Source organism: Sitophilus oryzae, unplaced genomic scaffold, assembly GCF_002938485.1.
Source record: "Sitophilus oryzae breed Bouriz unplaced genomic scaffold, Soryzae_2.0 scaffold_1717_pilon_pilon, whole genome shotgun sequence".
Lineage (NCBI taxonomy): Eukaryota > Metazoa > Arthropoda > Insecta > Coleoptera > Curculionidae > Sitophilus > Sitophilus oryzae.
In genome coordinates this window covers 456,437-483,187 of record NW_022146410.1, presented here as the reverse complement: position 1 = coordinate 483,187, position 26,751 = coordinate 456,437, and the positions used below count along the sequence as shown (strand labels likewise).

The window sequence follows — 26,751 nt, the reverse complement described above, 5'->3', positions numbered from 1 at the left end:
ACCTAGCATATACAATTAAGTATGTCCTTATTAAAACAATGTACATGTACTTATACATATTTATATGTCTAGCAGGAGTGTTTAATACATATAATTATACTTTGATTTTGATTCTAATTTATGTTGTACTGTACCGTTTTTGTAAAAAGAACCACTGAAAAAAAGGGCAAAACCAAGGCAATTCAACTATACAGGATGAGTCTTAAATATGTGCAAATATTTTCAGGGCTGGTAGACATCGATTAGTGATGTAAACTTTAGTTACTTATATGGACTCGTTACTACTAGTTACTTATGGTAATAGGACTCGTTACTTTGGACTCGTTACTTTAGTTACTTTAGTTACTCGTTACTTTGGTACTTAGTAACGTTACTTTATAATCGTTGTTTTGTGTACAGGTTGGAAGACTTGGGCTTGACTTGGAACTTCGTTACTTATTGCGCGCGGCGATCTACATTGCGGGCTCAGTTTAACCTATAAAGGGTTTCTACTTTCTTCTAGTGTAAGGGCTTAATAGGATAATTTCAATACTCGGTATTCATGTACTGAATAATATGTTTTTAATAATATGTATATTATTTTTATAATGACATGTTATCACTATGTATTAATAAAATTAAAACTAAAAGAAAACAAATCAAACAAAGAAAATACGTATATAATATAAAGTATTTCTCTCTCTCTCTCTCTCTTTCTCTCTCTCTCTTTGTATTTTGCATTAATAATTATGCTAACATTAAAGAATAAAAATTAAAAAAATGCATATATTATCGTTAAAATGTAAAAAAAATTAAAAATCTCTATTCCTCTCTGTGGCGGATTCATCTCTTCAAAAGAGTCTTTTGGATTAACGCAACAGTGTTTACTAAAAATTACTATTTTTATTTTGTAGATTTTCATACAGTGTAAGTGACAAAATATCTATTCTTTTTTGAAGAGGAAAAAGGAAAAATATTTGCTCTGCTTTTTCAGATGTTAACATTTTTTGTGAATAACGTGAATCCATTTATAATTAATATCTAAGACATTAATCTAAATCAACAAATCTATTCTTCGCTCACCGAGCAACTATAAATCAAAAAATAAAACAAACTCTACCCCTAAATAATATCTTATATTACTCATTTCAACTAAAATTGAAAAAACGTCCAGAATTACCTAAATAAAAAGCACAAACGGCAAAGGGACAGAGCGCTGCCGGGTCGGCATAAGCCAATTATTATAATAATTGTAATAAAAATATCACACATTTGCCATCCAAAATACCGGCCGGCGTCAAGTCGACACTTTAAACATAAACATATTGATAACAACTAGACATACGTCGAAGTAAGGAATATTTCAGTATCGTTTCGAGTCCTCGGTTCGTGCATTTCCAGGGATTACGATTACTGCCAGCGCAAAAGTAACGAATTAGCTTAGTAACGAGTAACGAGTCCTAAATTCAAATGGTAAGCGTTACTTTGAGTCCTCGTAAAGTAACTGTTACTTTGTAACGATTACTTAGAATTTTTACATCACTAAATATCGATAAAAGCAACATATTATTTTTCTTTACCGTTTTTCAAATAAAAAATGACCGAAATATTTTACTTTGAAAATTTCCAAAAAAAAATAATTTTTTGCTAAAATTTTGAGAACCACTGGATCTTTTCTAGATTTTTTTTCTTGTAAATTTAATCTACTACCTATATTGCCATATTATCAACACATTATATGTTTTAACTAACAACAATATTTAAAAAATAAACACATTTTTTCAGATATTTTAAGAACCGTTATTCCGATAAGAATGAGATTTTGGGTGTCTATGTTTTTCTAAGAGCTTTAACATTTGGCTTTAACAAAAATCAAGAAAAATTACTACCCCCACCCCTACATAAATTTTAGTATAAATATTTTCCAACCCTCCCCCGACGCGCGACGGCAGATTTTCTTTTCGTAAAATGGTCCCTCTATATTTACTACATTTTTTTTTCTCTTGTGCCTACTTTATGAGGAAAAATACACATATCGGCCGCCTGTAGAGCCTACATAAATATTTATACTAAAATGTATGTAGGAGTGGGGGTAGTTTTCAGCCCTCTCGTATATTTTCGTGATTTGTATGAGAGTCAAATAGCTTTAGAGCACTTAGCAAAACATAGACACCCAAAATTTCATTCAAATCGGAATAACGGTTCTCAAAATATCTGAAAAAATGTGTTTATTTTTTTAAAATTTCATGACCTCTGGCGGACAAATGCAGCACTTTTGTATAGAGGTAAATTAGGTATCTCCAATGAAGTTATTTTGATTCCAAAAATACGTAGTTCTATGTCCACGGAATATTACCCTGTGTATTTACTGTAACGTACCCTGTATATTATAAAGTGACACAATTACTCACAGTTTAATTTTTATGGCTGAAATCGTAGAGAGAAAAAATAAAGTTGAAATTTTTAAATGAAATATGAATGATGAGGCATCAAATTTTCATCACCCTGTATATATTTTTGATATTTTTGTAGTACTTAAGTAGATCTTTTTATTTCGGAACGGTGCGTTTTAAAAATGAATACAATAATTTAAAAAAAAATGTTTTTATAAGTTCATAAATTTAAAGAACATGTATTTTGTAAATTTATAAATAATACGTTATCACATGCTTATCACTCTACTATCATCACTTACTGGAATGAATAATAATGAATAATTTAATGCAGGTTATAAAAAAAAGATTAATCAATGATGACATATGTCAATATTTTTTTTTGTTATTGGACATGCTATTCAATAACTCAATAAGACTAAGAAAACTCTAACTAAAAATCTGATTTGTTGCAAACATTTTGGCTCGCCCTGTGTAAGTACATATAGAAAAATCTACACAATTAATACGTTTGCAGTAGTTATTATAATCATTATGTAAATAATTAATTTATATTAACTTATTAGTTGAAAAGCTTAGTAATGTAATATCATGGAAATTCCGACAAGGTTTTTTGATTATATTATCTATGGAGATATCTATATCATTAACATATTTTGACTACAATGAAGTTTATCTAAACAGTATTAGTATATAGCAATCTACACTGATATGAATAAAATTATTTTTTTTTGTATAGAAACTTAAAATTACTGTGAATTTATAAACATGCGGAATGTGGGTAATGATTGCATTTAGGGAATGCAATCCCGCAAATGCTGAATCCCGCAAATGCTGGATCCCGCAAATGCGGGATCCCTCTGTGATTCCGTGGGATCAAATTTGCGGGATTTACCGTGCGGGATCTGCGGGATCGACACCAGGGGATTCCCCTTACGGCTTGGCCATTAAAAATAAGTGAAACAAACAGGTTAGTTATTAGATTTCTTTCTAGCGTAACGTGAAAGTGAAGAAAAGCATTTAACTAGTACTTGTGGACAATTTCGTCAAATAAACTACCGGACATAATTATCGGGACAAGCAAAATTTTAGGGTAAATTTAAAGTTGAATATCTCTTGAACTAAAAAAGATTTTGGAATGCGGTTTGGACCAGGTTTTAGATGCATCTATTGTGATTAAGATACTATGTGATTTTCGAAAATATATTTAGCTAATTCTCGTATACAGGGTGTTTTATAAGAGAGAAAATTTGTTTAAGAATATTTTTACCGCAAATTTACAGTTTTAAAAAATCGAAATTTTTACCAAATACGACTAATCTGTATTGAAATTAGAAAAAAACAATTTGATGGTTTTTTTGTTTTAAGGAAAATACGACGTTTTTTCGGAAAATATGCATTTTTAGTCATACGATGGTCCTAAATGGTACAAAAAGCTTTGTACATTCTGCATATGCCAAAAAATTATTGATATAGAGTGTATCTAAAAGCAGATAACTAACACAAATTGAAAAAAAAACCTTCAACATCAGAATAATACTTTTATTTATAAAATAAATACATAAATTATAATAAAATTTAAGTTTATTTAATATTAAATATATTTTTTGAACACCCTGTATACATCGGTCCAAATTTCTGTTCAGCTAGTTTAAGATACTCGCTATGTCAGTATATTGTGGGCCTATGCAAAATGTACGATGCCTTTTGTACCATTTAGGACCAAATGTATGACTATAAATGCATATTTTTCGAAAAAAACTCGTATTTTCCTTAAAACAAAAACTAAAAAAAAACACCAAATTGTTTTTTCTAATTTCAATACAGATTAGTCGTACATAGTTAAAATTTCGATTTTTCAAAAATTGTAAATTTTCGGTAAAAAAAATTCTTAACCAAATTTGTACACTATTATAAAACACTCTGTATACGAGAATTCGCTAAATATATTTTCGAAAACCACATAGCATCTTAATCACAATCGATGCGTCTATAACCTGGTCCAAACCTCATCCCAAAATCGGAGAGAGAAAAGAAGAGCATTTATTGTTTACCGCGATTGATTGCTTCAATCCCGCGGGTTTGCGGGATTGAGATTTTGGTGCGGGATTGCATTCCCTAATTGCATTCTCTCCGATATTGTCTCTATTCAACGTAAACGAATTTCTCAAGAATGAACAGTGGCACTCTAAAGTTTTTCAACATTTTCCGGAAAATGTCAAGAAAAATATAAATTTATTTTTTTTTCGTAAAAAACCTCATAGGCATGTTTCTGGGACCGAAATATACTACCAGTTAAAATATCTGCACTTATTTCTGGGACACCCTGCATCAGTGGATTTATCAATATTTCAATGACTTATAAGACTTTTAGAATTATCAAGTTTTATTAAAGTCGATTTTGCATATTGACAAACACGCTTTACTTATTTGTTTCGCAAGTAATGTCTATCTTTTTATTGTCAATGGAGTAATAATTCTAGAACGTGTTTGGTTTGGTTTGGACATTTTTATTGACAGGTATTTAATTGACAGGTATTTAATTGACCACAACATTTATTTTCAATAGGGCAGGTAATAATATAAAAATGTACTCTAAACAGACACTTCACTAACCTATTGTACCTCTCAGGTACAAGTTGGAATGAATGAAATTGCAATTCGGAATTCCCCAGCATAAAATAAGTTAATAGAGAGAGTTTACGCATTATCTTAATAAATAGTTATTATACCTTTTATTTTTATGATATTGGGCGTTAGGCTTTAGGGAAATATCTCTAAAGAAGATATTTAATCTTCTTTTCTAAACAATTTCTTGAAAATATATAATATCTACGATTTACTCTGTATCTGTATATACACATAGCATCATTTGATATGAAGTTGATTGTATACCTTTGGTATTCTACGAATGACGAACAAACATGGGTATTCCCAAAATACTGATTATCCTATACCGAGTATAATCAATAAAATTGCAGGTCAATTATTATTTAAATAGTCATGAGCAAAATTATATTGATGGCGTATTAGATGTATAATTTTCTATTCTGAAACCGTTTTATATAAAAAATATGTTCATATATTATAGTAGTTACGGTTAAAGTACGAAATGGAAAAAATATCAGTTAATGTCAATATTAACACGTTAATGTTTAGGTTTGGTTTTGTTTTGGTTGTTTTGCTTTATGTTATTCTTGAGATTAATCGGGTAATATTGAGGTTAACTTTATTTCGGACCCTTAACCGTAACATACAGGATGTCCCAGAAATAAGTGCAAGTATTTTAACTCGTAGTATAGTTCAGACCCAAAAACACGCCTATGAGTTTTTTTTCGCGAAATTTTTTTTTAAAAATTCGAAATTTTTTGAAAAATGTTTTGGAATTTTTTTTTAGTTTTTAGTTAAAAAACATAATTTCTTGATAATATGACAACATAGGTATTAGATTAAATTAACAAGAAAGGTTCTTTAAATTTTTGGTTCTCAAAATTTTAGCAAATTGGAAATTTTCAAAGTAAAATTACTCCGCTATTTCGGACTTATTTGAAAAACGATAAAGAGAAAATATGTTTCATTTATACTTATTTCTTAAAATACTTGCACTTATTTCTCTGGGAGACACCCTGTATACATCATAATATATTCAGAACGGTGTTCAGAATGGAGACCAGTTCAGAAAAATAAGTAAACATAAGATTATTCTACCTAAGAGGGTGGGTTTTTTCATCACATTTTGATACAACAATATTTGTAATGTAGTTTTATAACGTTAAAAAGTCTCTATGTTTACTTATTTCTATCAAAATGGAATGTTTTTTAATGTCTAAATTAATGCAGTTTTAGTTATCAATGCTCTCAGCTATACAAGGTGAGTCTTAAATAAGTGCAAATATTTTCAGGATTGGTAGATCTCGATAAAAGAAACATTTTTTCTCTTTACCGTTTTTGAAATAAATCCAAAATAACTGAGTTATTTTACTTTAAAAATTTCCAAAAAAAAATATTTCTTGATAAAATTTTGAGAACCACTGGCTCTGGCTCATACTTTTCTGGATTTTCTTTCTTGTAAATTTAATCTACTACCTATGTTGCCATATTTTCAACAAATTATGTTTTTTAACTATAAATTAAAAAACTTTCAAAAATAATTTTCACGAGGGGTAAACCGCAGAGGAAAAGTGTACACCGTAATTCCTTTTACTCAAATAATTCCTCAGAATTCCTCGTAATTCCTTCGGAATTCCTTGGAATTCCTGGTCTTCAAGGTCAAGGTCAATCATTCAAGGTCTTCCTTGGAATTCCTTGGTACGAACTCGGTAACTCTTCAGTCTGAACCAGCGTTGCCACCTCGGTTTCGCAGTTCCGCTATGAATTTTCTGGTGATTTTTATAAATGTCTAATGTCTCTATAAGTACTAGATCTAACAATAAAAAGTACTATTACGAGATTTACGTTTTTTTAGTTAAATTTTAGTACCAATAGGGGATCATGAGGTAAAAATACTGGAAATATGTCGGCACTTACTTATTAAAATTAATTTTTCTCGGGATTTTTTGAAAATGAGAGGTACCTAGTTATACTCGTATCTATAGGAAAGGAAATTAATAAAACTTCAGTTGCACGTCATAATACGATCACCAGTAAATTCCATAAGATTACGCATGGTATCATTGATGAAGTGCACCTAAAGTTGTATTAATTTTCCTATAGTATATACCTAGGTATTATTCCGAGGAAATGAAAAAATCAACTTTACACTTTCTGGAGTACTGAATAAAAAAATCTTATGAGGATTTCTTTAAAATGGCGAAATCAGGGAACGTTATAACTAGATCTCTCGGGGGTGGTTCGGCCGTACTATTGGAAAATATTTTAGATATATAATCGAGGGTACAATATTAAATTAAAAGAATATCTAACCTGTAGATATTTGATATTGGGAAATTTTGGAAGCGAAAACGAAAACGGATAGTAAAAATCGCCTGCAAAATGTTTTCTTTAAATTTAGTACTACCTATTATAGTATTCATGGTTTACTAACGTTCGTTAATTTTTTATAAAGTTGCTTGTAATTCCTCTCAAATTCCTGTGGAAATCCTCTAAATTTCTAAGGAATTCCTTGGGTTCATTGGAATTCCTTACCGAAATAATTGGAATTCCTAGTAATTCCTATGGAATTCCTTGGAATTCCTCGTAATTCCTTGGAATTCCTGTAGAATTCCTTCATAGTGTACACCATAATTCCTCTGTGGTTTACCCTCTGAATTTTCAAAAATTCTAAATTAAAAAAAAATCGGTAAAAAAACACCATAATCGTGTTTCTGGGGTCGAAATATACTACCCCTAAAAATATTTGCATTTATTTAAGACTCACCCTGTATAAATTGTATGAATGAGGTTAAATTAACAAAAAATAAAATATTTTTTCTGTCAAAAACAACAAAAAGAAAGTAGAAAGATTTAAAGATTAAAGCTACATTTTTTGATAACGTTATATAAACAAAAAATTGATGGGGCAAAATATAATACTTATTGTTCTGTAATAATTGTAAATTTCCGTATATTTGACAAATATAGATCTACACATTTCACAACAACACCATTTATCATTTTGTAAATGTCCAATCAGAACCTTTGAACAGTTAAAATATTGATTTGCCATTCAGAGAGAACAATGTGTATATCTAAAAATAAATTAAAATCTATTTTATTGGTTCTCTAAATTAAAACTTCAGTATTATTAAGTAGTATGCCCTATGGTATTTTACATTATTCTATGCGGGCACTTATTTCGTTTATACGAACACATAGGCGTAGGAAGGGCACATGTATGGGGGGAGGGGGTGCTGACCTGTTCAATTTCCCAACTATTTTATTTTGTAAATTTCAAACAATTGAAGTCATATTAATGTTAGATATAAAAATGATTCTACATACTTTTAAAACATTAACTAGACTCAATTAAATAAATCTGTGGATCTGTACATTTATCTTTACTATTATATAACTGCTAAGAATTTATATACAGGATATAACTGACAAAACGATTAAAATATTTCAGTTAATTCATCGATTTCCTTATTACCCTATTATTTTTTCTCGAATTTTTAACTACACCATTTATAAATCATTTTTACTCAATATGGAAGTAAATTACAATCTTCTTTAGGCCAACTAACAACTGGTTGTAAGCGCCATTAAACAATAAAGAAGAGTACGAGCCAAGTAATGACGTATAGAGCTTGACCTCGCCAAAATCATCATCGATTTTCATTCCCGATCCGTCCACGACGCCGTTTTATTTTTTCGATCGTATGGTTTAACAATTATTTCAGAAACATGTACCTAGTACCTAATGTGTATAATGTAATATGGCACATCAATCAAGTATACTGAGTTATAAACACACAAAAAAAGATATTTATTTTATATTTTTTACAATGACCATACTTATAATAAATCTAAATTCAATCTCGTTTATTGTTATTTTTCTACGAAATACTGACCATTCTATATCTGCTAATTACTAGGATGTTTTAATGGCTTCGTAAAATGTAATTGAGTTTTCTGTGTTTTTATTGGTGGGAGATCACACGGATTTCAACCGAGCCACAAAAAAAAGTAACGCTCAGTGATTGAATATTATTTAGTTTCTTCAAATAATACAGTGTAACCGTGTATATAACTATATTATGTTGTGGCTTATTTCAAAGAGGTAATTGATATTTCTTTTTATATTTCTATAGGTTCACTATTATATTCCATATTATCTATTTGGAATACCTATTATCCTTGTTTATATAAGGCTATTATAAAGTTAATAAAATTGAAATTACCAAAATACCATAATATATAGGTTTTCTACCAAATGATTTTTCAAAAATAAAGTATTTTTTACGAAAAAAGCTCCGTCATTTTTATTGTGCTTTAATTACATAGAAGTAGAAGGTATACAGTGTTAAGCTAAATTTATTGATTTACCTACATCATGTTTTTCCCATAGGCCTGTCATTTATTAGTGTCTGGCGCTTAAAAGTGCAATGTAATATTAAAAGTATAGACATCTTCGTTTAAAAAAAACATCGTTTACTTATTTAAATGGCCGAAAAAATACCAATATTATCGCCAAATTTTGGGAAAGTTGTATATTGACCGTTTTTGGGTTATATATTTTTTTAATTTTATTATAGACACTTTATTTGTATTGTCTACAGTAAAAGTTGTAGTTGTGCTTGTGACTAATAATATAATAATAAAAGGCAAACGTGATGTTTTTCAAAAATACCGTATGATCGAAAAAAAAAACGGCGTCATTGATGTCTATAAAATGAAGATCGCTGTCCTTTTATATTATGTAAAATTATATGGAAAATGTCATCGATCGTCATTTCCAAGCCAACTAGATGCCGTTTTTTTCTCGATCATACGGTATATCCTATATCTATAATATAAAAAGATACCATAAAATTCAAAAAACCCTATCTATCTTTCTTGTCTAATTTTATTTTTATGTCCAAGCAATATCATCTTTTATTTTTTTTCTTATTTTATAGATATCCTCTGGATAAAAAGAGGAAATTCCAAGAGATATAACGAAACTTTCCAGTAGAGATGTTCAAAAGTATCGATATTTAACTTTTAGTATACATTCATAAATAACCGAAGACCATTCTTTGATATCTGATAATATTTTTGATAGATTTTAGGCAATTAAAAATTTGATTTATATCAAAACATTGTAATCTAATGAGAACTTTGTAATAATACTACCTATATATTGAGTATTTATTTATCTTTTCTTTAGTTAAGTGCTGTACGTAGAAAACAAAATATATAGACACAAAAAATTTTCTAAATTGACTGGCATACACTAAAAAATATTTTTAAAAATTAATCATAGGTCAAAAAGTATAATATATTTTTGTAAGTTGTTAGTTGTCTGAACACCTAGTATATTACATATCCAATTAAAACATGGTGGTGTGGTGGCGCATCTAAAGATTGATTCTAGGAGGGGTAGTTTCAGTGTTAAAGTAAAGTACCTACTAGCTACTAGGTTTATTGTTTATTTAAATCTACGCTGAAAGATATTAATTGTGACTGTGAAAAGAAAAATAACCTTGGATTGGTCTGGATTTTCAGTTTCGATTGGTACACTCACTTTCTTTTGTGACAATTTTATTTTGTACTACATTTGAACTCATTTAAATTTCTTCCTGAGAGCGGTAATTACGAGGCGTGTGCACTTGGGTACAAAATGTACATGTACTGCCAAAATATCATGTTACTATCAAGCGACTGCCAATCAGAGCGAAGAAGACTGCCTATGACTGCCATGTAATTATTATAGATGACTGCCGTAAGACTGCCAATGACTGCCAGCGACTGCCAAGAAAATGTACATGTAATTCCGGTAGTGAGACACCCCTCGGGTAATTACAATCATTTCCCCTTCCGTATATGCTCCACTGCACAGTTGTCATCTCAACATACTTAGTTTCAATTTATTAGTGTGGACCGTTTATAAAATAAGTCGATAATTAACATACAATAACTTTGTGGGGAAACGTCAAATTGAAAAAAATACCGAAAATACCCCTCTTATTTTTAACGAGCAATCACCCGTTTATTTTTTAACACCTTACAGGGTTCAGCAATAGTGCGTCGGGCATCTGTACACGGAGAAAACGAGTCTCGAAAATATAGTAAAAATTACAATATTTTAGTAAATTTTACTAAACGTTTTGGGATATTTTTACAAAATATCTTCTTCTTCCTGTGCCTTGTGCTTAGCCGCACGTTGGCGATTGTCTGTACTCTTCATACAATGTGTAGAGTGCCGTTTTCGGCTCTTCGAAATATGGTGGCTGCGTCGCTGATGTTACACCAATCCCGTATGTTTCTTAGCCAGGAATGTTGTTTTCTTCCTGGGCCTCGCCGTCCTCTATTTTTCCTTGTAGAATCAGCTTAGGAATGTAATATTTGTCTCCTCTAAGGATATGGCCGAGGTATGAGACTTTCCTTTCTTTAACTATATTAAGCATTTCTCGTTCATAGCCTGCAGTTCTTAAAACTTCTTCGTTGGTTGCATGTGCGGTCCATGGCACACGTAAGAGTCTCCGGAGAGTCCACATTTCGAAAGCCTCGATGCGGTTCAGGGTTCTAGCCTTGAGTGACCAGGTTTCTGCGCCGTATTACAATATATAATATATTTTTTCCTTTCTGTTAGTAAATTTTACTAAAATTTTGTAATTTTTACTATATTTCGACTCAAATATTCCAAAACGTTTAGTAAAATTTACTACAATATTGTAACTTTTACTATATTTTTGAGACTCGTTTTCTCCGTGTATGAAATCCTTGTATGAAATATAAAACCTCGAATATTTGCGAAACCGTTAAAAATTTTGAAGTACTCTAAATGTAAATAATGTTCTCCATCTACTGAAAAATAATATACAGAGTATTCCATTTAAAAAAAAAAACAAGGAAAAATTATTTTATATTTTTGAAAGTTTGGAGTAGAACTTTGAACATCCTGTATGATTTACGATTATTATATTTATAGCAAAGTAAGTACAGACCATCTAAAGCAAATACATAATATAGTTTTGATTTCAGGACAGTTCTTGTATTTTTAATAATTTTTTTAAGAAAGACTGAAAAAAATATTTTTTTTTTATTTATTTATTAATATCTCTGAGACTATCGAAATATATTAACTCATATCTTAGGATTATGCAAAGTGATCTGAAAGAAAGCCAAATATGCAATAATCTATAGGGTTTGGTTTGGGTGTTCTATAGGGTGTTCCATTTAAAAACAATCATCCTGATCCACTCACATTTTTTTTGAGACCACCATATTTTCCTGAAATACATCCTAGTACACGCTATAGGTTTACACTTATCCAAAATTCTTAAATTTTTTATTCTAGGAACTACAAATGCCCGACGCACTATTGCCGAACCCTGTATATCGATATTTCTTCTTAAAATGGACATCTCTAGTACCTACTGGACAATAATTCAGATAAACGTCCAGAAATAATGTCAAAAGTAAGAAGTGGGGGTCGGAGGATAAATACCCACTTAAATGTCATTTTAATATCTTTTCGATTTTGCGTTGGCCAGCGGTCAGAAAACAAGAATCGACTATTGTGTCTCGTGTGTTCATTGTGTTTAAGTGCTGAAAAGTGTTTTTGGTATTCAAATTGAATCATTTGCTGTTGTAGAACTTATAGTGTTGTGTGTCTGGAGGGATATAGGACTGTATTACTAGGTAATTGTTTTTATTTATTGAACTAAAAATCACTTTCTCTAGGCACAATTTATTGTTTAAAATACGTCGGGATATAGGTATTTTTACCATTTTATTTATGTTCTTTTAAGTTTTAACAGAATTATTACCATGCTTTTTATAATTTTTTTTATTAAAATGCTTTTATATAATTATTACAGTTGAGGGTTGGAACCTTTGGTGTTACAACAGCAAAATAAAACACTAATTCACCACAACACACCAAAACAATTTACTTTCGAAGCTCATGTTTTTTTTCGCTAACCATGTTTTTTTTTCCTCTGCGGGAAACACTGCGACCTGTGAGGCCTTTTCGTTCCCCTTCTATATCTGCACCTATTCTCCTATCCCTGTGCCCTGCACTAGCTTATGCAGGTCCTTGATAGGATGGGAGCATAGCTCCGGGGTAATTTGTGGCTCCGGTTCTAGCCTAGCTTTCCCAAATAAAAAGTGTCGCTTGCGATCCAGAGCCTCGCAATGACATATTATGTGCTCCGCTGTTTCAGGATCTTTATCGTAGAGCCTGCGGTAAAGACTTCCTTGATACAGGTCTGTGATACAGGTTGAGCTTGTTCAGGTAACACTTGACAGCCATGTGTCCTGTCAAGAGACCTGTTGTTGGACGCTAACCATGTTAATGCAGTCTTAATCATTTTTGCTGATGATCCTAACGTGGTTAGCGAAACGCGCGTCCAGTGCAAAACTAAAATGTTTTGGTGTATTGTAGTGAATTAGTGTTTTATTTTGTTCGTATTCCAATTAAACAAATTTTATCGAATTTCGTTGTAAATACTAATTTTATTCTAAGTTTGATTTTCATGGGATTTTCTTTGGGGTTCGGGAAAACGCTGATGAGGTTTTCATTTGGTTTAAAATCTTTATTTGGCTTTAAAAACAAACGTTTCGGCTAACATTATAGCCTTCATCAGTTGTGGTCCATTGAAGTATTTCATTACTACGAAATGCTTCAATGGACCAACCAACAAAATTAAAATCGCAACAAAATCGCAAATCTCTCTAAATTCAAACAATCAAAAAAAAAAAATTCAATCGCAGTTTACTAGAGAGAAGGTATTATTTTCTAGGGCTCAAAAATATACCGGGTGTTTCTCAAGAGTTGTCCCCTATAACTTTTTATATTTTGTGATAAAAAAACAAGATTTGGTATGTTAGCATATTATGACATAAATTAGGATCGATTGGCGGTATTAAAATTCGTTTCGATCACTTCCTGTTTCACCGGAAATGGCTACAACTTTTGATTTTTAAATGGCACCCTCGGTATTTTTTTACTTCATTCGATAAAAAATGACTCACTCTGAATAGAATCACATATCATATGTCAACTTTTGACATTTAAGCTTAAAAAAATCGTATTTTAAATTTGAATCTAGACTGTGTTAAAAACACTAATTTTTAATCAAAGATCTCTGTAAAGCAAGATTTAATTGTCTATTGTTTTTCGTGTGTTGTCCTGGGCGATTAAAATATGCCTAAATCGTATTTTTAATCATATCTCAATGTTTTCAAATGGAGCGAGGGTGGCTCATTAGCATATAATTTAGAAAAAGCAGTTAAATATGCGAAAATAATATAATATGATATGTTATTCTAGGTATTCAGAGTGTCATTTTCTATTGAATAAAGTAATAAAAATACCCAGAGTTGTCATTAAAAAAGCAAAAGTTGCAGTTATTTACGCTGAGACAGAATTGAATACAAATCAATTGGATTGATTATTAAAATTCAAATTCGTACCAATCCTGATTTATCTCGCCAAGTCGAGCACAGCCGTACCATCATTTTCTCGAAGGTATTAGCTGCACTTTTGACCACCCCGTAACTTCGTTGTGGATAAAGCAAGAATATTAATTTTCAGTACACTTGAAGACATACTATAGCTGGCTAGGTTACCAAAATATCTAGTAATTATCCCTCATAGTTTATGAATTATCGCTTGTCAAATTTCTTTAATTTCGACATTGACTCACTGACAGATCATCAAAATTCTAAGGTACTTCTAGATGTGTCACAAACTTCAAATTTAGAATTTTAGGTAGCTTTAAGCTTATAACCAAAGGAAAAAATGAAAAATCTCGAAATACCCTTATGGATTAAAAGTTAGCTGTCTAGCCGCTACCGGTAACTGGCTTTCCAGTCGAGAAAAAGAAAGAAAACTAGAATTAATTGGAACGGTCTCTTCTAATTTTATTTATATATCAATGTAGGTACCAACAATAATTCAAGGATTATGATTTTTTTCTAGTCAGACTTTAACTTGTAATGAAGTCCCTATTTATTTTTTTAGTTTAATATGTTAAATGCTAGGCTTAAACATATTTCGGCCATGGCTTGATAGTGCGGTGGCAAAGTATTCCGCTAGTTCGGAAGGCCAAACTCGGGAGGCCCGAGTTCAAGTCTGCATGGGACATAATTTTTTTTATTTTATTTTCGTTAATATTCTGATTGTAAAATATTAAATACATATCTTAAACAATAATTCAATGATTTATCCCGAAAGAAATGTTCAATCCCGGGATTTCGGGATTATAATTTTTCGATCCCGGGATCCCGGGATTGGTCCCGGGATTCACGACAAAATTAATTACGTTGGTATTATATTATATTTTCTTTCTTTACGAAATTTTATTGAACAAAAAAAACATTAACATAAATTAAACGTCATCCCCATTACAAAACAACATAACATATAAGTTTATTTAAAAAAACATAAAAGGAACTAAAATATACATTTTTTATTTAATTTACATAACCAAACGAATACAGCATAACACAGGATTACTAAGAGATACTAAAATAACAACTTATGCAGTAACAAAGATGAGGATCTAAACTTGGTTTTTGGTTTTGCAAAAAATTTCTTAAAAAAACAAGCCGATCAAGAGTATTATCACTCAAACTAGATCTTCATCATCTTCAAACTTGATCAAACATACAGGGTTGTTTATAAGCGCATATTGTACTATCATGAAAGACTTGTGTACGATTTAAATTAAGGAAAAAATGTAATGATGAATCCCGAAAATCCCGGGATTAAAGAAAATACAATCCCGGGATTTCGGGATTGGAAAAATGTCCGGGATTCCGGGAAACAGGATCCCGGGATTGAATGCCCTAATAGTAATATACATATAAAATCCTTAAGTGACAGACATATTGATTAATCACGATCCTGCTCAAACAACTCAACGTAAGAAGCTCAATTTTGGCATACAGGTTGATTCTAGAGTGTAGAGGTTCGATAAGAAGGGATTTTTCGAAATTTCAGTTCCAAGAGGGTGAAACCACCCCTCAAATATTACAATATTTTTTATTTAAAAAACGGTCAAGTTTCCGAAAAAAACGCTTAAACACGTATATTTTATTTTGTTTTTTTACATATTTTAAGATTTTTTAAAAATGTATACAGGGTGTTTCGAAAAATCTGGTCATTGATTAATCACGATCCTGCTTAAAACGCTTGACGTAAAAAGCTGATTTTTGGAAAACAGATTGACTTTAGGGTGTAGAGGTTCGATAAGAAGGGATTTTTCGAAACTCGAATTCTAAGGGGGTGAACTATCCCTCAAATATTAAAATATTTTTTATTTAAAAACTGGTGAGTTTTTCGGAAAAACTCTTAAACACGTATATTTTATTTTGTGGTTTTACATATTTTAAAATTTTTTATAAATTTATACAAGTTGTTTCATAAAATATGACCATTGAGTAATCACGATTCTGCTTAAACTGCTTGACGTTTAAAGCTGATTTTTGGCAAACGGATTGACTGTGGGGTGTAAAGGTTCGATAAGGAGGCGTTTCTCGAATCTCAAATTCCAAGAGGGTGAAAACGCCCCTCAAATATTATAATATTTTTTATTTAAAAAACGGTTAGTCTTTCGGGAAAACCCTTGGACAAGCATAATTTATTTGTTTTTTTTTTCATATTTTGAAATTTTTTGAAAAATCATACAAATCAACCAAAAAGTGGGGTAATTTCTTAACCACGATTCTGCTTAAACTGCTTGACGTAAAAAGCTTATTTTTGGCAAACGGATTTTTCGAGAGTCAAATCCCAACGAGATGAAACTACCCCTCAAATATTACCAAGTTATATAATAATATCGCCATATTGTTTTTTCTCATGCTGACATAAATGTGAGAAAATTTTATCCAGTTTGTATGTTAATGGAAATTCTTGCTTTGCTTTATCATCACCATTACAAATGATTAATTCGACGCGAACGAAGTCGCTGGTACATGATAGTCTCTTATAGTTTTCGAGATAAAATATAAAATATGTGTAAAATTGACAAAAAAAATAATTTTGAATAAGCATTGGTAAAATTATGAATTGAACATTTTTAAAGATGATATTTGAGTTATAACGAAAGTCGGAAACACAAGTCGTTAGAAAACTAGAATTAATTCAATTGATATTATCTGACTTAATTAATTATACGATAATTCAAAGTTTATGAATTATAGTCAAACTTTATTTTAAATGACCCGAAAAAAAAATAGAACGATAACCTACAAAAAGAAATAAGATCCGATCAAAAACATAGAATGTAAAAAAATGCAAGTCTCTCAACATAATTCCTCCGCTATAAAAAGTGAGATCTCATGTAAAACCAAGTCAGTTTATTTTATTTAGTCTCTCTTTAAGCACCTATTCAACAATTTTGATATAATTATCTTAATACTAACAATTGATATATTTATACTAACAATTTTGTTAGTATCAATATTAGTCATCTTTATTTCTATAATAATTATAATAACTTGGATTAAATTGCACGATATTCTTTTTTATAATTATGGTGCCGTGCATGCAATTGCCAAGTCATTATGATTATTATAGAAATAAAGATGACTAATATTGATACTAACAAAATTGTTAGTATAAATATATCAATTGTTAGTATTAATATAATTATATCAAAATTGTTGAATAGGTGCTTAAAGAGAGACTAAATAAGAGACATGAGATCTCACTTTTTATAGCGGAGGAATTATGTTGCGAGACTTGGCATTTTTTGACATTCTATGTTTTTGATGGGATATAATATACTAACAACTAACATACCAAATCTCGTTTCTTTATCTCAAAACATAAAAAAGTTATAGGGGTGAGCTACCTTACAAAAATAGTTCTTTAAGATCTTTTAAGAATTGGATAAAGAATTAGAAAACTGAGATCCCTAGAAAGAGTAGGTATGTGTAGTTGCAGCCATTTCAGCATATTTTAAAGTTTTAATACTTTGCTATGTGTTACCAGATGTTTAAAAAAAACCTAAAAAAATAAACAACTGATTTTTATTAACTTTTTTTAACTATTAAGCTATTGTAGGTACATACACAAACATTATATACCCAGTACAAGTCGCAGTTTCAATTGCGATTGGAGAATCGCAGTTTTGCTCATCTCTAGTGTGAATTAACAGTGCGTCTCAATACAGGGTGGCGCCTCTTATACGCCGCGGAGGCTCCAAGGAGAACGACAGTTTGTATTGAAATAAAATTTTGTGAGCATATTATTATGTAGGTTAATTCAGAGCACTTTTAAAAATATAGAGAGTTCTACAGGGTGTTCCCAAAAAAAGTTACATATTAAAGTTGTGTTTTTTGTAATAGAACACCCTATATATTAATTGATTTTCTGGTTCTGGGAGAAAAATAAAGGTGAGTTTTATAAGAGAAGTATATGACTAAAATGTAAGGTTTTTGACATATTTAACATTTTCTAGAAATAAAGCACAATTTTTAAATTACAATAAAAGCTACCTAAATTGCAATTTATCCAGTATAGCCATTAGGTTGTGTAGATGATCAGATGTAGTTAATTAATGTTATTAGATGTAGTTAAAGTAACCATTGTACTTTAAATCAAATTAAAACTTGGTCCAAAAATTTATACAGCGTGAGACAAAATTAATATTGAATATTGGTCACCTTTAAAAGCATGTTACTCTTTTATTTTAAATGAAACACCCAGTATATTATTCCGATATTTAATGGACAATTCATGTCTCTTCAAAATATTATTAAGGTTGCCTACCCTCAAACAAAGATTTTTCTAGATATTTTTATTTACATGATTTGATCTGAGTAGATCTTTATTATTTGATAAAATCTAGGGTGGCTGTGATATGTCTGACGCTGTTGTTAAATCAACATAGCTGTCTAATTAGTCCAACTTTAACAACTAGTTATTATTTTGTGTCAGTTAAAACATAAAAATTTCTCAGAAATTTGCCGAAAATGCAAACTTATCCTACATCAGAGAGAATTGATATGATTCTATTAGTTGGTGAATGTAGTGTGCATTCACCAATTAATAGAATATCCTTTTAAAATGAAAAAATCCTTTTGAAAAGACAATCATTTTATACAGTTAACAGGAACGGAAGCATTTTGAGCATTGGACTTCATCTAGCTAATTTTTGTCGCATAATTATAGGTTTATATCTAGTTTTAATTCTGTAATAATTAAAATATGTTTTAAACGTGAGTCTTTTTATTCCCTTGAGTGTTTTACTCTACAATCTTTAATTTTTGTTAAATTAACAAAAGGTATATCACACAGCCACCTAGATTTACTGACGGAAAATCATAAAAATTAAAATATCTGGGAAAATCTTTGTCTGAGGGGTAGGCAACCTTAATAATATTTTGAAGATGTATAAATTCTCCATTGAACACCGGAAAAATATACTGGGTGTTCCATTTAAAATAAAGGAGTAACTTGCTTTTAAAAGCGACTAAAGTTCCATATTAATTTTGTCTCACCCAGTATAACTTTTCGGGTGAAATTTCTATTTGGTTTAACATACAATGATTACTGTAATTAAATATCAGGCTATACAAGGTCAATTAAAATTTAGGTAGCTGTTATCGAAATTTAAAACTTACTCTTCATTTTCACAAAATGTGAAATATGTCAAAATCCTTAGATTTTAGGTATGCGCCTCTTTGATAAAACTCGTCTTTATTTTTTTCCTAGAATCAGAAATCAATTAATATATAGGGTGTTCCATTAGAAAAAATACAACTTTGATGTGTAAGTTTTTTTGGGGACACCCTGTATAATTCTATATATTTTTATAAAATACTTTCAGTTAACCTACATATGCTGCCAAAATTTCATTTCGATATAAACTACCGTTCTTCTTGGAGCTTCCGCGGCGTATGAGACGCGTCTGTATATTTTACATTCTTGTCTTAGAACAACGGAATATTCCAGATATTCACCGGTCCACCTACATCCATTAACTTTGGTCTAGTGTCTAGAGTTTGTTTAATTTCAGTGATCGATTGAGAACTGGTGATTTCATGTAGCTGTGACTTTATCGGTAGCATTTAATAAAATATAATATATTTGCATTTAACGAATCCTTGAAAGAGTACCTATTACTGACTTTTGTAGGCTGAATTCTAATTTGAACTAAATAACATTTATTTCATTAGAATATCCTATACAAGTTTTACTGAAACAAAACAAAATAATTAGAATTATTAAAATATTGATTTCTCGTAAAATGATTTTTTTGACTATTCTAATACGAAATTTTCTTTTATTGCAGAACACCAAGGATGAGTTCTTTCCAATGGAGGCTACTGGTTACCGTATTAGCATGCTTTTGCAGTATGGGACTTACCTACGGCCACGAACTATGCCCACCATCAATCAACTGCGACTGCTTTTTAGGGACGTACAACACGGAGCTGCAGTGTCCCAAATATGTCGGCTCCGTAGGAATAACTATTATAACCGGAGAGAAAGTTGACGTAGAGTGTGTCACGGAAGACATTTTAGACCCGGATATCATTCCCAATTTTGACGCACACCGTGAAAGAAAGTTTGTATTGAAATATTGTAACTTCAACTCGACTTTTGAGGATATATTTCGAAAATTCCAAATGACCAAGGTTGAGAGGATCGTTTTTGAACAGATGGGAGTTCAAACGACGGAATATTTGAATGTTTCGAAAGAACTTCTAAGAGGTCTTAGTGATTTAAGTTTTCTTTCACTGACATTCAGCAAGCCAGTGTTCGAAACTGACTTTTTAAAAAACGTGACAAAACTACGGTCTCTGTATCTGAATTCTAATCAGATCACCTCCATCAACTGGACATTCGAACACGTGCCCGACTTGGAACATCTGGATGTATCCAGAAACCAAATTGAAAATTTAACTGATGGTACTTTTAAAGATTTGAAAAATCTGAATGTTTTACATTTATGGGGAAATCAAATACAAAGTTTAAGAAGAAAGACGTTTACCGGCCTGGAAAATTTAAACTTGGTGGAGTTGTACAGCAATCAAGTAACAAATCTTCCAGAGGACACGTTCTACGACTTGGTGAATGTAGAAAACATTGGTCTTCGGGCAAATAAAATTGAACATGTGCATGGCAAAACATTTAGGAATAATCACCTCCTTCAGAACGTCAGATTGGATTTCAACAAGATCCAAACCTTGGAGGATTATTTATTCTCCAATTTCTCAAATTTAAACTCAGTAGAGTTAAATGATAATAAACTCCAATCTATCCCCGAGCACACCTTTACAAACTCCACATCGCTTGTTGAAATTAAACTACAAAACAACAAATTGGAAACGCTTCCTGAGAAACTCTTCGACGGGCTCAAGAACCTTCTAAAACTTGATTTATCAAGCAACTCTCTGAAATCTCTGAGCAACGATGTCTTCTCCAGTCTGGAAAAACTTAATGAACTTTATTTGGGAAGTAATTTGTTGGAAGAAATATCAGATGTGGTATTTGGAAAATTGAAGAGTTTGGACACATTGAACCTTTCTAAAAACAGAATTGTGACTATTGAGATCCTGGCATTCTCTCAGACTCCTTTAGTTTTCCTAGATTTATCGTACAACATGTGGAACAACAGTTATTTGGAAGGTTTTGGCAGTCCGTTGGGCGAGTGTGTCAAAGCCAAAGAACTGATTCTGCATCATAACAACATAACTGAAGCCATAGAGATTCATTCGCTTATAAGTTTGACGCTGTTAGATCTCAGTTATAATGACATCACTAAAGTGCCGGTAAGTCTATAATGTTAGTTCTCACTTAGCTTATCCCGTCCACTGCTGAACAAAAGCCTCCCTTAACTCTAATCATCTCTTTCTATTTTGCGCCACTTGAATCTAATTTCCAGCCATTCTTTTTATATCATCTGTCCATCAACTAGGGGTTCGTCCTCTGCTTTCAAATGCGTCGTGTCTTGGTTTCCATTCCATAAGTCTCTTTGTCCACCGTCCGGCATCCATCTGTTATCCTAGCCACATCTCCTGTTCAGTTCCATTTAAGATTTAAGATTATATATTACCGTATTTCTTACTCCTCTTCGATTTCTTACGGTATAATAATATATTTATTATATATGTTGGAGGCAGATGCCGAATTCGGCCTATGTCCAAAATAATTAGACATATAGCGATTATAATTAAATATACCTACCTATATCCACAAAGTTTCGCGGAAGAGTTTTGATTGCATTGGTTTCAACTTCTATGCGGAGGGTGTTAATCTTTTGTTGTTATATTATACCAAAAAAAGATTAACCCCCTCCGCAAAGAAGTTATATAAAGACTATATGTCCACGAAGAAGTTATATAAAGACTTCGATGTCCACGAAGTTGCACGCATCTGGCAAGTTTAGTATGGACAAATCGCCATATGTCTAATTATTTCGGACATAGGCCGAATTCGGCATCTGCCTCCAACAGATACATATACAAGGTACTGCAAATTCGAGGTACGAGCATTGGTATCTCGGTAACCGTAATAGATACGAACATGGTTAAATTGGGGCAAAGTTACGCTTTGTGATGTTTACCAAGATGCCATCAAAAAAGTTTTAAAAATTTCAAGGATTGCTGAGTTTTTTGGAAAAAAACGGATTTTTTTAAAATCAATTTTATCTCGTTCGTACGTTATCGTTACTTTTTAGAAAATCAAAGAACTAATTGCACATTCGCATAGCCACATTATTAGGGCTATCTGACGATATTTTTAGATTTTCAAATTAGCTGATAATTTGTGAGATACAAAGGCCAACTTAATTTTTCTAAATACGCACCTGTATTTTTTAGTTCAGGTTTTGAAAGAACTCCTTTCGGGTTATTACTTAACGTTAAGTAAAATCAATATATTTCAACATTTAGCATTAGCAAGTGCATTTGGAAGTATAAAAAGAAGATATGTTCAAAATGCTGTAAATAAGATTGAACAAAAAATAAACTTCTGCATTAGAGAGGGTGGTAACCCTTTCGAACATGTGAAGCATTAGAAACTAGTTTGTAGAAGTTAATTTATTTATAATATGACTAGCGTCTACCAGCGACTTCGTTCGCGTCGAATTAATCATTTGTAATGGTGATGATAAAGCAAAGCAAGAATTTCCATTAACATACAAACTGGATAAAATTTAGCATGAGAAAAAACAATATGGCGATACTATTATATAACTTGGTAATATTTGAGGGGTAGTTTCATCTCGTTGGAATTTGACTTTCGAAAAATCCGTTTGCCAAAAATAAGCTTTTTACGTCAAGCAGTTTAAGCAGAATCGTAGTTAAGAAATTATCCAACTTTTTGGAACACCCCGTATGATTTTTTAAAAAATTTCAAAATGTGTAAAAAAACAAATAAATTATGCTTGTGCAAGCGTTTTCCCGAAAGACTAACCGTTTTTTAAATAACAAATATTGTAATATTTAAGGGGCGTTTTCAACCTCTTGGAATTTGAGATTCGAGAAACCACTCCCAATCAAACCTCTACACCCCACAGTCAATCCGTTTGCCAAAAATCAGCTTTAAACGTCAAGCAGTTTAAGCAGAATCGTGATTACTCAATAGTCATATTTTATGAAACACCCTGTATAAATTTATAAAAAATCTTAAAATATGTAAAACAACGAAATAAAATATATGTGTCTAAGTGTTTTCCGAAAAACTCACCGGTTTTTGAATAAAAAATATTTTAATATTTGAGGGATAGTTTCACCCCCTTAGAATTTGAGTTTCGAAAAATCCCTTCTTATCGAACCTCTACACCCTAAAGTCAATCTGTTTTCCAAAAATCAGCTTTTTACGTCAAGCGCTTTAAGCAGGATCGTGATTAATCAATGACCAGATTTTTCGAAACACCCTGTATTCATTTTTAAAAAATCTTAAAATATCTAAAAAAACAAAATAAAATATACGTGTTTAAGCGATTTTTCGGAAACTCGACCATTTTTTAAATAAAAAATATAATATTTGAGGGGTGGTTTCACCCTCTTGAAACTGGAATTTCGAAAAATCCCTTCTTATCGAACCTCTGCACCCTAGAATCAACCTGTATGCTATTGATTGAATTGAGCTTCTTACGTTGACTGGTTTAAGCAGGATCGTGATTAATCAGTATGTCAGTCACTTAAGGATTTTATATTAGTATAGATTAATATTATGCATATTATTAGATCATACACTGAAATTTCAAATTCACGATAAAAAAAGTTAAAAATAATATCTTTAAATTGCTAACCTGGATATTGTTTATTTGAGTCTATCAATTGGCTCTATTTCCCTTATTCAATTAGTGCTGATCAATATTTTTGCGATGAGTATAATCAGATTAAATAATTTAAACAAACAGAGTCGGACTTGAAATTATTTTAAATAATAATTAAATAGTTTTGTTATTGTTAAGGTACCCAAAACAAAAAAAATGTGGTATATTATTGTACTCAGGAGACCGAGTTCTTTCAAAACCTGAAATAAAAAATGTAGGTCCGTACTTAAAAAAATTAAGTTGGCCTCTGTATCTCTCAAATTATCAATTAATTTGAAAATCTAAAAATACTACCAGATAGCCCTAATAAAGTGGCTAAGAGAATGTGCAATTAGTTTTTTGATTTTCTAAAAAGTAACAACAGGAAAAAATAAAATTGATTTTCAAAAAAATCGTTTTTTTCCAAATGACATAACTCAACAATCCTTGAAATTTTTAAAACTTTTTTGGTGGTATCTTGATGAACATTCCAAGGCGGGGGGGCAACTTTGTCCCAATTTAACCATGTCCGTATCTATTACGGTTACCGAGATACCAAAGCTCGTACCCCGAATTTGTATAGCACTCTGTATATAATATAATACTCTAACAGTAACTCCAAAAATGGACCTTTCCATTTCCCGTTGAATCATTTAATATTAGTAGTAACAATTAAATGCATGGACTAAAGTGGGAGTCTAAAACTATTTTATAATCATACATTAAAGATGGAAGCGATCTCATGTTTAATCTTTAGTCAGCTTTTTATGACGTCTCACTTGATACCTTCGATTTTTTTTGTACTTTACGACTTTGTTGAGCTTTTCTCAGTTTATTTTAATAAATGGTTTTATGCAAAGTGGTATAAATCTGTAAAGACATTGTGGTCATGTCCAGGACGGAGATATTATGAAAGAAAGAGCTTTCGCTCTTGTGCAGCGTAGGGTCGTTTCCAAACAAAAAAACATGTAAAATAACGGTACAAAAATTTCATTAGTGCTCGTAAGTAGCAAAATAAAATACTAAATCACGACAATACACCAAAACACTTTTACTTTTGCACTGGACGCGCGTTTCGCTAACTATGTTATATGTTAGCATCATCAGCAGTCTCAGCAGATCATTAAAACTATGTAATTAAAAGAGTTTTAGTTGTCTGTTGATGATGCTAACATTTATTAACTGTTAAAATTGTTTCTAGATCGACCTATACGCCAGTGGAGCCGACATAGTGGTCAATTTTACGCACAACAAAATCAAGACGGTTGGCAATTTCATCGAGGCAAAATACATTGTCAAGTGGAATTTAGAAGAGAACCAATCCCCTCTTGGTCAAGCCGTCATAGACGTAAACGATAATCCCATCAGTTGCGATTGTGCCAATTATGAATTGATCAAATACAACAATCTGGACTATCCAAACCTCACACAGGCGATAGACATCAAACAAGAAAACTTATACTGTCCTAACTCTCACAGCTTAAAAATAGAGGACATAAAACCATGGAACATATATTGCTCTACGGATTCATGTTCTGATATATGCAGCTGTTCGTATCAGCCTTACTACAAGGCAGTTATGGTTGACTGTTCTTATAGGAATCTGACTCAGTATCCAGATTTTAATCTTAACCTTATCACAAGTGATAGCTACCAGCAAACCGTGTTGAATTTGACGGGAAACCAATTGACAGCTGGACCAAGGGACGATGTTAACTACCAGAACGTAACTCGTTTGGATCTGTCAAGGAACAGAATAAACAATATTAGTTGGATTCCACCTAAAATTAAGGTAATTTTAGTTAACATATCTATGTATCTACTCATTTTATGGTGTCCCACATATAACTGACTATAACTTTTTTGTTTTTGGAGATATTCAAGAATATTCATTAAAAAATTAAATTGTAGAGTTTTTTAACAAGTTTCAAAACCACTTATTTAATCTAATTTATTAAGCTAATTATTGCCAAAAAAGTCTGACTCTGGCAAATATTACAGTTATTGATAATATAAACTATTTTTATAAATGGGATTACAAGTGTATTTGATAACATATATTTTTTGCCGATTTCAAAAATATATCATACATGCCCTTACTTTTAATAACTTTATCATTTTTGGAAGTAGAACATTTATTAAAAAAGTATATTGTAAGGTTTTTAGCTAAGATTTTTAGTCAAGATTTATAGCGTATTACGAAAAAAAAACAACTTTGATGCGTAACTTTTTTGGGGACATCCTGTAGAATCCTCTATATTTTTAAAAAATGCCCTAAACTAACCTACATATGCTAGCAAAATTTCATTTCGATATAACGTACTGTTCTCTATGGAGCCTTCGCGTAGTATTAGAGGCGCCACCTTGTATGTAGATGTAGAATGTTTAGGAGGGGAGCACTCAGTGATAAGGTGTTCTGTGTTGGTGTTTCCCCATTTTCCTTACAGAATCTGCATTCACCGTTGTTTCTCAGCTTAGGTAGTAAGTAGGAGGACTTTATTTTCTTTGCCTAA

General features: G+C 31.2%; 1 protein-coding gene across 3 annotated transcripts in view; it reads left to right on the top strand.

Annotated features, from left to right (window-relative positions):
* The window catches only part of LOC115881356 (protein toll-like), a 69,798-nt gene that overhangs the window by 38,514 nt on the left and 4,533 nt on the right, over positions 1-26,751 (top strand). The window contains exons 1-3 of one of the 3 annotated variants that reach the window (XM_030898801.1): positions 9,010-9,090; positions 20,264-21,746; positions 25,440-26,030. In XM_030898801.1, the coding sequence (XP_030754661.1) occupies positions 9,068-9,090; positions 20,264-21,746; positions 25,440-26,030 (2,097 nt within the window). In that variant the 5' untranslated portion in view covers positions 9,010-9,067. Of the gene's footprint in view, positions 1-9,009; positions 9,091-12,491; positions 12,657-20,263; positions 21,747-25,439; positions 26,031-26,751 lie in introns of those variants that run through there. The other 2 variants (XM_030898803.1, XM_030898802.1) reach the window with 2 other exon arrangements.